At 31.0% G+C, this 18,511-nt stretch overlaps 1 protein-coding gene across 3 annotated transcripts in view; it reads left to right on the top strand.

The window, feature by feature from the left end:
* The window catches only part of PCB (Pyruvate carboxylase), a 28,225-nt gene extending 12,087 nt beyond the window's left edge, over positions 1-16,138 (top strand). For 2 of the 3 annotated variants that reach the window (XM_088205969.1, XM_088205970.1), the window contains exons 2-23: positions 3,961-4,161; positions 4,238-4,389; positions 4,448-4,588; positions 4,660-4,775; positions 5,309-5,403; positions 5,475-5,643; positions 5,706-5,937; positions 6,005-6,214; positions 6,277-6,367; positions 6,430-6,663; positions 9,397-9,481; positions 9,920-9,970; positions 10,706-10,955; positions 11,094-11,241; positions 11,310-11,511; positions 11,582-11,639; positions 11,708-11,922; positions 14,214-14,424; positions 14,494-14,809; positions 14,883-15,170; positions 15,243-15,318; positions 15,384-16,138. In XM_088205969.1, the coding sequence (XP_088062095.1) occupies positions 4,063-4,161; positions 4,238-4,389; positions 4,448-4,588; positions 4,660-4,775; positions 5,309-5,403; positions 5,475-5,643; positions 5,706-5,937; positions 6,005-6,214; positions 6,277-6,367; positions 6,430-6,663; positions 9,397-9,481; positions 9,920-9,970; positions 10,706-10,955; positions 11,094-11,241; positions 11,310-11,511; positions 11,582-11,639; positions 11,708-11,922; positions 14,214-14,424; positions 14,494-14,809; positions 14,883-15,170; positions 15,243-15,318; positions 15,384-15,556 (3,612 nt within the window). In that variant the 5' untranslated portion in view covers positions 3,961-4,062 and the 3' untranslated portion in view covers positions 15,557-16,138. The remainder of the gene's footprint in view (positions 1-3,960; positions 4,162-4,237; positions 4,390-4,447; positions 4,589-4,659; positions 4,776-5,308; positions 5,404-5,474; positions 5,644-5,705; positions 5,938-6,004; positions 6,215-6,276; positions 6,368-6,429; positions 6,664-9,396; positions 9,482-9,919; positions 9,971-10,705; positions 10,956-11,093; positions 11,242-11,309; positions 11,512-11,581; positions 11,640-11,707; positions 11,923-14,213; positions 14,425-14,493; positions 14,810-14,882; positions 15,171-15,242; positions 15,319-15,383) is intronic. The other variant, XM_088205971.1, reaches the window with a different exon arrangement.
* Positions 16,139-18,511: the final 2,373 nt, after the last annotated feature.

Raw genomic sequence — 18,511 nt, 5'->3', positions numbered from 1 at the left:
TGAGCTATGTTTGCTCTTGGTTTCTTTCCTGATTATTATCTATTTTGTATAAATGTAGTTGTATATTATATATTATTAGAATCTTGAATCTTAGTTTATTGTTTTTATTTATTTAGGAATTTTACAGTTCATATTTATATACATGAGTAAATCAAATGAGGAAAGAAGTGGAATATAAATTATAAACACTACTCTATTTTATTGTAATTACCAGTATTTCATACCATCCATCAACAGTGGTAGATAGATGACAGTACGAATCAGGCATTCAACACGAAGACACAAGAAACGTGCAGCAAAAAGTTTAGTAAGGAATAAAAAGTTCTGTAGTTCTTCTCAACTGACAATATGACAATGTTGTCAATTCGATAGTTAAAATTATTATTATTAATAATAGGTTCAGGTCCGACAAAGAGGTGTAGCATGGGGTGCACGAGTGCCTGGATATTTAGTCAAAATATTTTCTTAGAGCTCGGGAAAACTTGTATTAGACGTAGAAGTTTTTTTAAGTTTGTAGACATTTTTCTACATTAATTTAAAACATTATTTTCCAATGCAATATAAGTTCCATTTTTTATTACCTACTTGTCTTAAAAAGCACTAAGTATTTCAAGATGAATCACAATTCGTATAATAGACCCTCAAATATTTTATTTAAATGACAGCAACAAAAGGATAATGGGTCTTCAATTTATATAAATGCAACTTGACCTTTACGTCCAGTTTGCTACATTACATAAGTGATCCTTGTACCGTTTTAAATATTTATCTTTTCTAGTTTGAGAAACGCTGGTTCTCGTTTTCAGCCGATCGATGAGTCTGCAACTGCAGCGGTCGTTACACCTGTTCGCCATTCTTGCTTTGATAATGATTTTTTTTAATTTCAGTACTTCTGAAACTACGTAGCGTGCCATTCAGTCGATCGATTTGATGTCAATGAGTTGTTTCGCAACATTATGAAACACTAACATAATCTGAAAAGGGTTATGTTAAATAGTATTTTATGTGATATAAAAATATTCGATAATCTTTGATAATGCACCATTAGAGCTAAAAATAACCAAGGTCAATCTGATAGTAAAAAGAATTGATTTTCCTTCGTTGTGTTCATTTACTTGAGTAGATGCATGACCTAAAAATCACATAATGTATATTTTTGTAAATTTCTTATATTAAAATGTAACCTATTTGTATTTTTTCTACTTTAAATTGAATCAATATTGTTTAGAAAATTATCAGAAAGATTATAATTTTAGACTATTCTATAATCATAAATTATGTTACAAATCAAAGACACTTAGCTGAAAGCCATTAGGAAATTTGTTAATTAGATTTTAATGTTTGGTTACCTGTTTTTAATTTGTTATTGAGTTGAAATTACTTTTGACATCAAGGGGCTAAATTTGTATTTATATAAATAGCTAGGAATAAAATTATGTTACAATTAAGCATAATAAAATTAAATACTTTTTTATCTCTAGTAACATTTCAATACAAAGAAGTTCCCCTTTAAAAAAGTAAATAGGGCTTATATTATAATGAAGACTGGTATGTGTCACATAAATATAACATTAACTGAGAATAACATCATTTTAAACGAACATAAAATATTGTATGAAATTTATATCCATAAGTATAATTCTAGTCTATTCACAAAAAAAATGCCCTGTTATTGGTTGACCGCCGAGGGGCTGTACACAAGGTGCTGTACACAAATTACATACACAAGGTGGTAATAGTTTGTTATTCTTGAGATATGGTTTTAGAGATTATTATCTTATCGCCCCTTTACTATTTTTGTAGTTATGTTTTATTTATGAATTCTACGTGTATTTGTTTTTGTGCATTGACACTTAAGAGTGTAGCTTTTTGTTTGTATTACATTATTTGTATCGTAATTTAATTATGATAAGCTCACTTTTAACTGGTACAAATCATAAATGGTGAGTCGGGAATTGAAAAAAAATATCGGCTACAAACTCATTGATTCAGTTTTTTATCAAGGATGAGAACTTAACAAAATGATTTTACTATTTTAATGTTAAACATTTCACCTCACTATTATTATGTGTAGTAATATTAATTATCTTGGTGTACTAGTCCGGTAATGATTCATGTTCGATTGGTAATGAATGATTCTCGTCTGAGAGTTAGTTTGCCGTTGGTTGAAGAGTGATATTATGTGAAACCCAGTGTCACATCTTCTATAATGATCCTTTGAGAAAGCTTGGACGAATGGGAGAATCGTGTTCTTGTTCATGTCCACCTCTAAATATAACCAACACAATAGACTAGTGTTGTAATCGGTGGATAATAACCGAATCCCATAAGAACCTTTGTATTTTTCAATTCATGTCTGGGAGATAGGAATGGTTCATAGGATATTTCAAACAATGCATGTCATTAGTGTTCTTTTTAAACGTCTCGAAGCTTATGAAGAAAAGAATTTGAAGAGTTCTTCTGGTAATTGATGTCTACGTGGCTATTGTGCAATTCTGGATGTTTTGAAATGTCAATTTCTAATGATTATTATTAAGCTAAACCATTGTTGTTATGTAGATGTTTAATGCCATTGTTAAAACAGCCACCAAATGTTTTATGGTATTCGTGAATTATGCATATGCAATGGCAAGAAAGTCCATATTTGTGAACATAAACATGTGCTTATGCAACGGCGCCAACACGATTTTATTGCTTTTGACGTGAATTTTTGACTTCTGAGAAGTGGTAATTGTTTTTGCGCTCTCCTATTGATCAAAATTCGGTTTGAATACGCTTTGACCGATGCTCTCAAATCATAAGTCAGTAGTAATATTGGTACTGCTAGCTATTATATTTTTAAAACAGATTAATATCAATGAGTTGGTTTAGTTTGTGTTTTGGATTTGACCTAATAAAAGTTCTAAAGTTAGGTTTAGATTTGAACAGCAAATGGACGTTTCGCAACTGTTAAATTGAGTTTCATAGACATTTTAGAGCAGCATATAATCTCACTAGTGCCTAGCAGTTGAATTATATTTTCTCTAGTAGAAATATATATCTACTGTGAAAATGTATTTGGACTTCACTAGTAAAAATTTAACTTCACCAAAAATAATTATACTAACACCTGCCAGATAAATTATATTTTCACTGGTAAAAATATATATTTACTAGTGAAAATATATTCCGATATGTTTTCACTGAAATGATATACTTGAAAAAATATTTTTGTGGTAGATTCAAGACTCTTTTATTAGATTTTTTTTGATCAAAAACGTTATTTCAGCTTTTTTTAATGTTTTGATTTAATTAAGTTAGCATTTAATTAAATAAGTCGAAATTAAGGGGGGGGGCAATTGCCCCCATATAACGTCCCTGGAATAAATATCTTATATTTGCATTAATACTTTATTTCATACAATTTAAATGATAGTTCATTGAATACATATTTATATCATTTTTATAGTAATCAATGACTTTTGAAACAATTAAAATCGGGTCATTAGATTGCATTATATTAAGTTCAGTATAAATTATTTTGATACACATTGTTCATAAAAATAGTACTTTGCTTTTCATTTACACTCAATATATGTATATAAATAGATATTTATAAAATAATCTTGTAAAATTGACAGACAGTACTAAATAATCTAAATATATATACATACATGTATATATACACATATTAACATTATTTACCAAATTATATACATATATAAATAAAAAAGCCGTATTTAGCATATTGTATTAATTTTATATGATAACGTTTTATTGTATTTTATCATACGAATTATCTATATATATCCTCGTTGACAACATGTTGACACATTTTAATCATCATCAATGGGAAATTGTACTGTGATTGCTTTCGCACTTTAGAGGTTTCGTCTCATTTAGCTTGTTATCACAATGAAATCATATAACATGGACGTTTCATTGGCGACGAATTGACCGTTGAATATTTCCTCGTTTCAGGTCAATTTGCACGACACTGTAACTGCACGTAGTGATTTTCCGGCGTCGTGAACAGCTCAAACTAGTCATTCCTTATATTTATAACATATATTACAAATCAAAATGAAGCTCTTGCAAGTCACGAGATTAACCCACAGGGTGGCTGCAGCCCCTCGAATCTTATCTTGCAACATATCAGGTTCAAGATATTCGTCTACGAAGGTATCTATAATATTTTTGATTATTCATGTCAATATACGTATGTAATTTACTTTAATTATGTCATATTATTTTTTAGCCAGCTGGTTCTGGAATCGAATATAGACCGATCAGAAGTGTATTGGTTGCAAATCGAGGCGAGATAGCCATAAGAGTGTTTAGAGCATGTACGGAATTAGGAATAAAATCTGTAGCTATATACAGTGAACAAGATAAGATGCATATGCACAGGTAATAGATTATATAATGATAATAATGTATGTATATATTTAATATGATATTCTTATAGGCAAAAAGCAGACGAATCCTACATGGTCGGTAAAGGTCTACCTCCCGTGGAAGCTTACTTGAGCATACCGGAGATTATTAGAGTGGCCAAAGAAAACGACGTTGACGCCATACATCCTGGATATGGATTTTTATCAGAGAGGTAAATATATCTATTCTTTGGATAGCAAACATCGATTCGCTACTATATTGCTATCTTCAAAAATCTTACAGGTCAGATTTCGCACAATCGGTTATTGATGCAGGCCTCAGGTTTATCGGTCCGTCGCCAAAAGTTGTTCAACAGATGGGGGATAAAGTAGCTGCGAGAAGAGCCGCAATCGAAGCAAGTATGTTTTGATAAACTTTAATTTAAATAACATGACATTTAATTTAAATAACATAACATGAATTTGGGTCATAAAAAAATATCAGGGATTTATTTATTTTGATTTAAATTAAAAAAGATAATGTCAAATGCTCCAGGAAGTGAGGAAGTTTAAAATAAATAAAAAAATACGGTAATTCTTTGCTGGCGCAAGAGTGACATCTTCAATGTCCTTCTGTGTCTGATCGTAAGTTGTTGAGCGAAACCTCTTCAGTGTGTCATTGACTGAAGAGTCGAGTTCTGTGTATTATTAAAGGAAGCACAGGTTCCTAGTTGCCGATGAGGCTTATTTATCTTAGGAACTGGTTAGCCCACCTTCTCCTTCCAGAGGTTAGACAAAATCTTCCATGCTACAGACAATTAGTGTGCTCGAGACATGAAAGGGAATTGAAAACGTAATGAAGGATGAATAGAGAGAGCACTAGGGCTCACACTCCAAAAATAATATTCGTCTATTACTTAGTTAATTTTTTTATATTTGTTTTACTACTATAGAAGTCCCAATCGTTCCTGGAACTGATGGTCCGGTCACTACTAAGGAAGAAGCTCTAGATTTTTGCAAAAAGCATGGTTTGCCTGTGATATTTAAGGTACATTCCACAAATTTTTATTCCTACGTTCTAGTGATTTTGATTAATTATTTTATTTGAAATACATATAGGCTGCATATGGGGGTGGCGGTAGAGGAATGAGAGTCGTACGAAACATGACTGAAGTTGGAGAGTCGTTTGAAAGAGCTTCGTCCGAAGCTAAAGCTGCGTTCGGAGACGGTTCCATGTTCATCGAAAAATTCATTGAGAGGCCACGTCACATAGAAGTGCAATTGTTAGGTTTGTCCATCGAATGTAATAGTAAAGTGTATAGTTTCTATTGAAGTGTTTTAAAAATTCAGGCGACAAAGCCGGAAATGTGGTTCATCTTTACGAACGCGACTGTTCCGTTCAACGTCGCCATCAGAAAGTAGTCGAAATTGCCCCAGCTCCTCACCTCCGTGAAGACATCCGCGATAGGATGACCGAATGTGCAATTCGCTTAGCCAGACACGTAGGATATTCCAACGCCGGTACCGTCGAATTCTTACTGGACGATAAAGGAGAGTTTTACTTCATCGAAGTAAACGCCAGGTATGATCAGATTGAATATAAATCTCCAATATGATGAGGTATTCGAACGATATTTTTTTTCTGATAGATTGCAAGTGGAGCACACCGTCACTGAAGAAGTCACCGGAATCGATTTGGTTCAATCTCAGATTCGAGTAGCCGAAGGCATGACTCTCCCGGAATTGGGACTTACACAAGATAAGATCAGATCTGACGGATACGCGATTCAATGCCGCGTGACGACGGAAGATCCAGCCAACAATTTCCAACCGAGCACTGGAAGAATTGAAGTATTCAGGTAATATTGGACGATTGTATTCTAATATGTGTTGACTTTATTGTAAATTATAAATCTTTTAGATCCGGCGAGGGCATGGGAATCAGATTGGATTCTGCGTCAGCTTTCGCTGGCGCAATCATATCGCCGTACTACGACTCATTGCTTGTCAAGGTATGTTTTGTATTAAATTAATTTTTAGTAGATTGTATTCTTAATAAAAAAAATAATTTCAGGTAATATCGCACGCATCTGATCTTGCGTCGTCCAGTGCAAAGATGAACAGAGCACTCAGAGAGTTTAGAATCAGAGGAGTCAAAACAAACATTCCGTTCTTGCTCAACGTATTGGAGAATCAAAAGTTCCAAAACGGATCTGTGGATACGTACTTCATCGATGAGCATCCTCAGCTGTTCGTTTTCAAACACTCGCAGAACCGAGCTCAGAAACTGCTCAATTATTTAGGACAGGTATAATACTTGAACTAATACCAGATTAGTAACTATTTTATGTAAGTCTAATATTCATGACCCACTATGAAAAAAACTTGAGAATCATTTATTATAGTGAAAGTGAGATGAAAAGTGAATTTCACTTCATGGTTTCAACTCTGTAACTACATCTCTTGAGTTTTACCAATATATACCATTTGAGAAAACAGTTATATCCAGTGGTAAATTTACGCACAGTTCCCTAGTAATTTTGAAAACTATTTTTTAATGAATTATTATAGTTTTTTATAGCAATCCAATTACGACGTCGTGAAAGTTAAATCACTTTTCGTAGATAAAAAGCGTTCATTACTTTACATCACATTTCTAAGAAGCTCCATATTTGCACTTATTTGTAGCCTTGAGCTTGGTTTGATTTATTGTTTCTTCTAAATATCACAGACGATAATAAAAGTCTGTGTAAAAGTATGTGCATACGTATTTCTGAGAATGCACGCGAATACACGGCTTTCATCTTCATTCGGTGACGAAATATTTTTAGTCTGCAAAACGACGGTTGAAAATTGTTGATTTAAATCAGTCTAAATCAGACACTCGTTGTGAAAGTTACGTGCAGATTTATTGCAAAATTGTGTATTTTCTATCATATTAATATTTGTGTAATTTTAAACATTATCCCTTTCCGCTCGTAAGGTGCGTGAGACGCACCATCGCTTGGCTCTATATTACTCGTAGGGTGCGTCAGGCGCACCATTTCAATTAATGAAATATAACGTCGATTTTTGGGTATTTCCTGAGCATGTTTTAAATGGCGTTTTTGCAGTGTTGTAGACAAGAGTTTCAAGAAGCAAATCTTATCAAAAAAATATCATTTTTACTTGAATCAAGCCGGGGAGAGCTCATTTATCGCGATAAGTCGGGGTTTTTTTGATGACAAAATTTAAATGCAGATGTGCCGTAGATTTCTTCGAAGGCAATGGTTGGCGATCGTCCTTCGGTAGACACGCGTCGGTGACATTTTTATTGCCTATTGGGTTTTCGACAGAGTCTCGGGTGTCCATAATTTGTATCTAAGTAAGATTATAGTGATTAATAACTTTGTTTTAATTACTTATTTTTTAATTTTTTTAATTTTATTGTAAAATTTTTTTTTTAAATTTTATTGTAAAAAAAACAGTGCTATCGCTGAATATAGTGATTGTAATGATAATATGTTTTGTAATGATAGTGATGGGGAGGATTTCATGTTTGATTTTTCATCTTACAATGATGATAGTAAAGAAAGTAACGTTGAAATTAGGCATGTTGCCTTGAATCGAAGATGGAATACAGGCAATTAAAATAATAGCGAAAAAAACGATACCTCAAACAAATCGCACCACATCAGAAAATTGGAGAATAATAATTAGTAATGACAATGTACCTTAAAAATAGCAATATTTCCACCAAGTGATAAATGTTCTGGGCCCCAAGTTCCCGCAAACTGTATACAACCTATTGATTATTTTCAATTATTTTACAGAGATGAGTTGGTATACTAATAGTACTTGGAGATTTACGAAAAATTAAAAAATAATATTTTTCCATATTTGTTTCCTTAATTTATAATAAATTAATATCCCACATATTATTAAACGTAGTGCCCTTTTTTGTGCATCATTTTTTTATTTTTATATAAAAATATGCCATTTAAGCATTATTAGCTCGAATATATAAAATCACAAACAAATATGTACCATAAAGCTACTAAAAAGCTAAAGTTTTGTCTATTTTGAATTAAGAAATATATAAAATAATATGACATTAACTGCAACGTTTCATTTGACCATCGATGGGACGTATTTTAGTTTTTAAAAATATACCTAATATCAGTTTATATAAACATAGATATACCTCGTGCAAGCGATGTAAGCTTTCTTCGTTCGCAGGTAGATACGTTTATCTAAAACTGTGCGGCGTGTCTTTGTTATTTGTGTATATTTACTTATTTATGGTTAAAACATTTTTTTGGTCCCATAAATATTTTAAAATGGGTGGTCGCCCTATTATGTTAATTTATTGTTATAGATAGTCAACCAATGGTACTCGAGAGAACAAAAAAAAATTAAAATGTAATTTAGAGAAATGTAAGTATTTGTTCTGTTTTTGGTATTAGTTTATTTATATTTATGCTCTACATATATAATTTTAATTTTAAAAAAGAATTCAACATTTTTCATTTTTCCCGAGCTGGCGACATACCTAGTACGAAAACGATTACGAGTGCAAAGGGCTAATCAAAAGATACAATTTAAAAATGATTTTTTTAAGACATTAAAAGTTTTAAAAAACTTCTAAAAATCAGTTCTTCTTAAAATCAGTAAAGACATGAATGAAAAACCGGTAACAAATGTGCGAGCAAAAAATCTTCTCATGGTCTTCACCAAACAATTTTATTACAAAGTTGCTTATTCTAAATTTTTTTATTAACGTTTCTGACAAAGAGGAGCCTTATCGTATTTTATGCATGATATACATATAATAAAATATAAAAATATCTGTTCTAAATTTGTAACGCCTCGGGCCCCTAGCGAAGTAAATCCGCCACTGGTTATCTGTTTAAAGCCTTTTTACCCTATTTTACTATAATATTTTTGGTAGTAAAGATTTTACTGCAGGTTGGTAAAGGATAGATATATCTTCAGGTTGTCTCTAAATCTAATCATATATTTTCAATTGCTATTTTTACTAAATATGTTTTACTGTCTAAAGGTACTTGTGAATGGACCCCAGACACCTTTGGCCACTGACGTGAAGCCAGCCAAAATAACACCACATATTCCCGAAATACCCCTGGGTAACATATATACATATATATACACTTCTAATTTTTACATTTCGTAGATATTTTTAGATATTTAGACGCTTTGTATTATATTTAGAGTTTTAGCGTCTATAATATTCTGTTTTAATTAATTAAAATGTTTTAAATTTAATTTAAGGATAAGTAGAAGACGTTTTGTGTTGTGTTTAATAAATCTTGAACAAGTTATGCATGTGCTTAGTAATAAACTAATGCGTTAAATCTAATATTTCACTCTCTATTTATATTTCTTCTGTGAGCTTATTAACATCTCTATCTATCGCGTTTTATTTATTTCTATTATTTTATTTGTTTATTAATGAATGGTAAATAGGTAAATATTTCGATGTGCTTTCGAATGCGACACAGAGCACTTCGCCTATTAATTTTTGTGTTACTCACATGTTAGATTTTTCGGTTTTGGTTTTACAGATCTATCCCCTGAAGCATTACACCGCCAAGAGCTGACTGGTGAAAACACAGGTAAACACATGCACGCTTTCCAGTCGAAATTTTTTATGTTTTGCAACAAATTTACGTTTGTAATAGTAATGCGAAGTTAGATTTAAAGTAAATTTGTTCAATATAGTTATTTAGTAAAGTAATTGTTTACAAATGTAGCTAAAATAGCAGAGGAGATTAAATAGTATACTACATATTTTATTTAAAAAATATATATTTGCGTCAATATCCATATCAGTATATCTACTTGTTTCGTTGCCCTTCGATCTAACTCTCCAAGATGACACCTTAAGTATTAGTATGATTTCTCAGTGGTTGTTTTAAAATTAAAATTAAAATAAAATCGCTTATATTATAGTTTTTAAATATTAATGTATTTTATAGAATATTATTTTTAGGTATATATTTTAATATTTTTGGTTGCACAATTTATGTTTTGTTAACTCATATCTATTACATGTTAAAGTTTTGTTTAAATAATGTTGCTGTCTAGTGTGCATACTTATCGAAGATGTAAACTCAATCAAGTTTCACCGTCATCCACAGCATCAAAAAGTTAAGAAATCGGAAGAACATTGGAAACGTATTACGTAACTTATTAACCTATCAATTCATTTCGATACAGTTCTGCCGTTGTAACTGTGGCAGAATAGTAATATCTCATTAACGATTCATTAAAATAACTAAGCCATCAAACCATTTTTTTATTGCATCTGGGCAATATTTTTAAACTACGTTTTGGATTTGGACATGCAGCAATCGCTCCTCCGCCCGGCTACAAGCAACTCTTGGACGAAGAGGGACCTGAAGCGTTTGCCAAGGCGGTCAGAGGCAAGAAACAGCTGCAGCTCATGGACACGACTTTCAGAGACGCTCATCAATCGCTGCTGGCCACAAGAGTCCGCACTCATGACTTGTTGGCTGTTTCTCCATATGTAGCTCATAACTTCAGCAATCTGTATTCGTTGGAAAATTGGGGCGGAGCCACATTCGACGTATCAATGAGGTATTTTTAATTCACTTTAATTAGATTTTATCTTAAGTAATATATTTTTTGGCTTCAACTAGATTCTTATATGCATCAATATTGACTAGTTATACTTTTTAAATAAATAAATAATAATCGGTGGCGTATTTGTTTTAGATTTCTTCATGAATGTCCATGGGAACGATTGGAAGAGATGCGTCGAGAAATACCAAACATTCCCTTCCAAATGTTATTGAGAGGTGCGAATGCTGTAGGATACACCAACTATCCGGATAACGTTGTCTATAAATTCTGCGAATTAGCCGTAATATTAATATTCTGTCATTCAGTCGTTAATTATTTTCTTCTATGATAACAAAACGATATGTTTAGAAAAAATCTGGAATGGACATCTTCCGAGTGTTTGATTCTTTGAACTACCTACCGAATTTGATCCTCGGCATGGATGCGGCCGGTAAAGCTGGTGGAGTAGTAGAAGCAGCCATATCTTACACCGGCGATGTGGCCGATCCGAAGAAGACAAAATACAACCTCAAGTACTATCTGAACGTTGCTGATGAGTTAGTGAAAGCCGGTAAGTTTAATTTGAATATTGATGTAAAATATATTATCAATGTTTCAATGTTTATTTTATATAATTTAAGGAACTCACGTCCTTTGCATCAAAGATATGGCTGGACTATTAAAACCACAAGCGGCTAAGTAAGTCTCCTCGATCGCGTTTAAGATTCAAGTCTAAGATAAACGATCTTATTTCATTACATTTTTAGGTTATTAATAACAGCAATTAGAGATAAACACCCTGATATTCCTATTCACATTCACACTCACGATACATCAGGCGCAGGAATTGCTTCTATGTTGGCTTGCGCTGAAGCCGGAGCTGATGTCGTCGATACCGCTGTCGACTCCATGTCGGGAATGACCAGTCAACCTAGTATGGGCGCTCTCGTAGCATCACTTCAAGGAACACCATTGGACACCAGTAAGTATTTTCTTATATGCGGACAATTAGTGTTTTTCAAAAAAATTGTCAAAAACCAGAATTCTCATTTCTCGAAAAATTTTATAAAGCATTTTTTATTAAATAAAATTAATTTGTACGAATATTTTTAAAATGTTTACAACCGCTGCATAAGTAAAGTCGGGTTCTTCCCTAATATGCATACTTCTTGGAAGGTTTTAATAGGGATCTGGGATTGACAATAAATTGTTTACAAATACACTCAAACTCACCTTATTTTTGCTTAAGTAATAAAAAAAGACACTCAGAAAAGAAACCTTTCCGAAGGAGTTCGTGCCACATGTTTGAAAATATTCATACTTTCTCGGAAGATCGAAATTATTTGAATGACTAACATTTTTTTTGAGATTTTTTATTACTCTAGCCCCACAGCGGCTTTATCTTTTTTTTTAATTACACATGGGAATCTTACTGGTATACTTTTTTTCTTATTTATGCCATCTGTTGAGTAAAAAAGAGTGATCAAAACAAATTTAACCATTCAGCATACAGTGCAGTTATAGAATCCTCCGCATGTACAATATATGTAAGTCAGTACTGTTTAATCATTGCTAATATTTTTTTCCAAATTGAAAAAAGCTCAACTTTGTAGAAATTATTTTATTTTAATTTACGATAGAAAAAAATATTTTTTTTAATACACATTTGAGTTAATGAAAATTAAATTTCACTCACCGAAAAATAATGAACTTGAGATGTCGATTATGGTAGATAATATTGGGTCTAATGGCTGCTAAACTGTTATATCTTCATCGAAGGTGAGTCAAATAATTACCACTTTAAATTATCACTTTTTATAACCATAATAAGTGAGAATCGTTGAAGCACAACTAAACCGAATTTTGACCAATAAGAGAGCGCAAAAAACAATTATCCCTTCTCAGAAGTCAAAAATCCACGTCAAAAGCAATAAAATCGTGTTGACACCGTCGCAATGGGAACGCTCGTTACCGAGCGTTCCCACTACGACGTCGCCGACACGATTTTATTGCTTTTGACGTGAATTTTTGACTTCTGAGAAGTGATAATTGTTTTTGCGCTCTCCTATTGACCAAAATTCGATTTGAATTAACTTTAACCAATACTTTCATATCAGAAATCCATAGTAATATCGATAAGGATAGCTATACTATTTTTAAAACAGTATAATATCAAAGTGCAGACCAACTATAAAGCAATATACGAGTGCAGCGTCTGTCTGTACTTCTGCTTATTTTCTCTTGAGAGATGAGTTGGCTTTGTTTGTATTTTGGACTTGACTTAATGAAAGTTCTAAAACAATAATTTGTTTTAGAATTTCATTAGGTCAAGTTGGGTTTGGTTAATTCGTGTAGATTGGGTTTGGGTTTGAACAGCAAATGGACGTTTCGCAACTGTCAAATTGAGTTTCATAGACATTTTAGAGCAGCATATAATTTCACTAGCGCCTATCAGTTAAATTATATTTTGGCGAGTAGAAATATATCTAATGGTGAAAATGTATTTTGAATTCACTAGTGAAAACATAACAACACTGAATCAGTTGAATTGTATTTTCGCTAGTAGAAATATACATCTACTGGTTAAAATCTATTTGGAATTCAATAGTGAAATACACGTATATAACTTTCACTGTAACATTTATACATCGCATGTAAATAAATAATATTATTTACTAGCACCTGCCAGATAAATTATATTTTCACTAGTAAAAATATATTTCTATAGGTAAAAATGTATTTCGATATGATTTCACTGAAATGAGATATTTAAAAAAAATTCGGGATAGATTTGAAATTGTTTTTTTTTAGATTTTCTTTGAGGGATAACCCGAGAATTTCTGGTTTAGAATCAGAAACTTCTTTTAATATTTCGATTTCATTAAGAATAAATGACATGCATTCTTTTCTGGTGCCCGTCGGAGTCAGCTCTAGCACTCTCGCATATTCAGCTCCTTAATATGCTAGTAGAGCACATTATTTTATTTAAGATCGGCTATGAGGCGCTTGTCCAGTTCATAGTCGGTAAAAAAAATCTTTTTGCTTATATACAATACTATGTATTGTATGACCATTGAAGTAATCTGTTTAAAGAAATATATAAACTCCATTTTATAACGGGAGATTAATGGACTCTGCAGTAAGTTTAAGTATACAAGATATTACAGCCGGTTCGAGAGAACATTGTTAAAATATGTCACTGGTACTAAATATTATATTGAATAGAAAAGTGAACAGAAATTAAGCAACTACTAAAAAATTCCAATCTTTTAGCATTCGATCTACAAAACGTATCTGAATACTCGGCCTATTGGGAGCAAGCTAGAACACTATACGGACCGTTTGAATGCACCACAACTATGAAATCAGGAAATGCTGATGTGTATTTGAACGAAATTCCTGGCGGACAATACACTAATCTCCAATTCCAGGCATTCTCTTTGGGTCTCGGTGATCAATTTGAAGAAATCAAGAAAGCTTACAGGTATTTTTTATAAGCTTATTTAATAAAAAATTATCTCTATACAGGAAATTAAACTTTGTTGTGTATTAGAGATGCTAATATGCTTCTCGGCGATATCATCAAAGTCACACCTTCATCGAAAGTCGTCGGTGATTTTGCTCAATTCATGGTACAAAACAAGCTCTCTCCCGATGACATATTAGCAAGAGCTGAAGATTTGTCGTTCCCCAAATCCGTCGTCGAATTCTTACAAGGAGCAATTGGCACACCCTATGGTGGATTCCCGGAACCTTTAAGATCGAAAGTGCTCAAGGATATGCCGAGAATTGACGGAAGACCCGGTGAAAATTTGAAATCTGTCGACTTTGATAAGCTCAAGAGCGACTTGCAAGAGACGTACCCTCAAGTATTTTGATCAAATTTTTAATATGATAAATTTGAAAGTTAAATATATTTATAAAATTATGTAATTTATTTAGATCACAGATCGTGAAGTGATATCGGCTGCTCTGTATCCACAAGTCACCGGTGATTTCTTGAGATTCCGCGATCAGTATGGCCCTGTAAATAAATTGAATACTAGAGTGTTTTTGACTGGACCTAATGTGGGAGAGGAAGTTGAAGTTAATTTAGAAAAAGGAAAAACACTGGGAATTAAAACTTTGGCGTTGTCTAATGAGTTAAGTGCTTCTGGTCTTAGAGAAGTATTCTTTGAATTAAACGGACAACTCAGATCTGTGTTTATAAGAGACGAGAGAGCTAGTAAGGTTAGTTATTTTTTTATTAACCAAACTCGTATGCACTATGGTTTATTAAAAATATTATCATTACTTTTTTAGGAAATGCATGTACATCCTAAAGCAACTAAAGGTGATAAACATCAAGTAGGAGCTCCGATGCCAGGAACCGTTATCGGTATGTATTTAGCTTGTTTATGTTTATCTATTATTATAATTGGTTTAAAAAAATATTTTTATTAGACGTGAAAGTGAAAGAAGGCGATCACGTCGATAAGGGTGCTCCATTAGCCGTTATCTCGGCGATGAAGATGGAAATGATCGTTCAAGCTCCGATGGCCGGTACTGTGAAGACAGTTCAAGTAACGAACGGCGCAAAATTAGAGGGAGAAGATTTGATTTGCACAATCGAATAGACTGATGATTGATTAATTTTTTTTAAATCATAAACAGATTGCTTAGATCAATTGAATCTTCCATATGTGATTTAGAATTAGAAAATAACATGCTAATATATTTTCGTATTTTTTTATATGAAATTTGTTACACATTGATATTAAAATGTAATATAATGATTTATATAATTTAATTAAATTGTTAATTGAAAATCAAGTATAGTGTATAATGGTAACGCATTTAAGTCTTATTGTAATTTATGAAATTATCATATATGTATGAGATTCTTATGAATTTGTTTTTTGTGTGCACAATTAGCTGTTAGCATGTTTCTAATTTTATATGAAATTTTTTATGAACTATTTTTAATACTAAATTTTATTTAATTGACTTATAAAATATGTTTAAAAGTTGACATTTTTATGTTATGTATCCAGTTACTTTCCCTCTGTTTTTTTCTCTGTTACTATATCTATGTAATTAAGTGTTTATTTAATAGCTGAAGAATGTTGGTGCTTATGTATTAATTTTGTGTGTTACCGAAATGTCAATGTTGAGGCGATGTCTCTTTTTTTTATAATAAATAAACTTTATGAAAAAAAGATATGTTCACTGTATAATATTTTATTAAATAATCCTTTCATAATGATTCACACTTGGTTTGATACACAATTATTCATTGTGTATCTAAAGGAAGCGTATTTTTGGGTTTCTACACATATAGTAGGTTAACAGTCTAATTACGGAGAATGTGACAATACACGTAGAGACAAATTTAGAATATGTTTGTTTTACTTCTGTTTTATAAAAGTGTTCATAGCTCCATGTGCTCATTTTTTTAACGATAAACGTATTAAAATTGTGGCAGTGATATTAGATAAGCAAAGTGCTCATCCACGACTATAGAAGCTCAATCGGTCTCACTTCTTTTTATCGCCCAATCAAACGGCTTATCTAACTATAAAACATATCTAACCTATAAATTTAATTGAACGTTGATTAATTAAATAGTTGTGAGAATACTTAGAATAAGAATTATATTAATAAAGCAAATTATTAACGTGTTTGTAAGATGAGATTATAATTTGTTTGAGTTAAGGCCTCATTAATAAGTCGTCTAAAGAAATTAATTGTCTGATAGTCTAAAATTGTGAATCAGTACTGTAACAATATAATGATAGAGATGCTGTTTTATTACAGTTGAGACAATCTGAGAAGCAAAACAATATTTTGAATACGATAAATTTACCTCCCACGATAGTTTTACTTTCTTTACCAATGTACCGCTTCATTGTAACAAGTTTAATAAATTACATTTATACCTCCAAATTCTCAGATCGTCTTAACTATAGATCAACTAAAATTATCTATATTTTGAAGAAATATATCTACAGAAATTCACAGCCATTATTTTTTTCAATTTGCAATTAAAAGCCTTTTATAATAAAAATGATTCTAAATGAACATCGTTACAATTTACATACACTGCCATATATATGTATATATTTGCACATAGAGCCACAGAGCCAAAAATTATATAGTACATATAATTCTAATATAATGTTAATTATATAATTGATTAATTTTTAACTTAAAACACTTATCGAACATAAATGAAACTTTTAACTATTGGTCTTACTAAGCGTAAGTACAAAGACTAAACGAACGTTATAATAAAGTATATAATACACATTGAATTCATGCAAACCTTCGAGAGATTCGTATGTAGTATATTAATAATACGAAGTGTATATATCGTAACAAATATTAAGGCAATATATACTAAATATTTTTTTATAGAAGCGACGCCGTTCAAAAGCACAGCTTCCAATGATCGTGTGTGATCGCTCTAATCTCATATTTAATGTATATCATCATATTTATTTACACATTTATGTAAATTAATTAATAATTATATAAAATATGTTTATTCTTTACATAAATTAAATAAAGCAAATACGGTGTTTATAATAATAAACATTGCTGACTAGAAATATCAAAACAAGCACAATTATTAGTAATATAGTAGCGATGTACAATTAGCAATTATATTCTGCAGTAAAAAATTAAGTAAAATATTTTTTAAGAACTAAACTCAAAATAAAATACGTCACGTTATTACTATAATCTTATTCTAGCTTATTATTAATACAAATGATCACTCTTCAATTTTTCAGCGTATTTTTTTATATTTTTATTTTTATAGTATATTAATTGAAATAAATTTAAAAAATTAATAATAATATTTTAGATATTCGATATGTTAATATAATACAAATATATAAATAATAATAATTTACAGGTTAATTTATTTATATAAGTGTGATTAAATTATACCAAACTTTTTTTAAAGGAAATTTAAATTACATCAATTACGAATGGTCCACAATATTACAACACAAAATTGCTAAAAATTAAAGTCACTTTTCACAAATAGACTATCAGCTACCAATCTATTAATCTTCCTCATATAAACGCACTTGTCCGTTAATATACAATACGCATTATCAGCCAACATCTAAGAAAGGGTGAAAAAATATATGCTAATACATTTATTAATTATATTAAAATATATATAAATATAATATATGTGTATATGTTTTTTAATTAAAAATATATTCGACTACAGAAATAGACATTACTCTTTAGTGGAGAAAAAAAAAGTATAAATTTCTACACATGAACCCAAACGGATGTTTATAAAATCATTAAAAATATAATATTCTTGACTAGAGCTTAGAAAAATTGTATTTACTCTCACTGTATATGTTGTATATACATTTTATAGTTTCAATGTATTATATAAATAAATAATAAAGAGAATTTTTATAAATATACACATCCAATATAATAAATTATTATTATTCATTATAACTTTAACTTTCAAAGACCGTCGAGTTATTACTTTCAATTTTCATACTTATTGTTATAATATAAAGAAGACACGTATTGAATATGTATATAATGTAATAAAT

The sequence above is a fragment of the Plectrocnemia conspersa genome, unplaced genomic scaffold (assembly GCF_051122295.1).
Source record: "Plectrocnemia conspersa isolate PC_06_02 unplaced genomic scaffold, ASM5112229v1 ptg000002l, whole genome shotgun sequence".
NCBI classification, from domain to species: domain Eukaryota; kingdom Metazoa; phylum Arthropoda; class Insecta; order Trichoptera; family Polycentropodidae; genus Plectrocnemia; species Plectrocnemia conspersa.
This window is presented reverse-complemented; position numbering and strand designations above follow the sequence as displayed.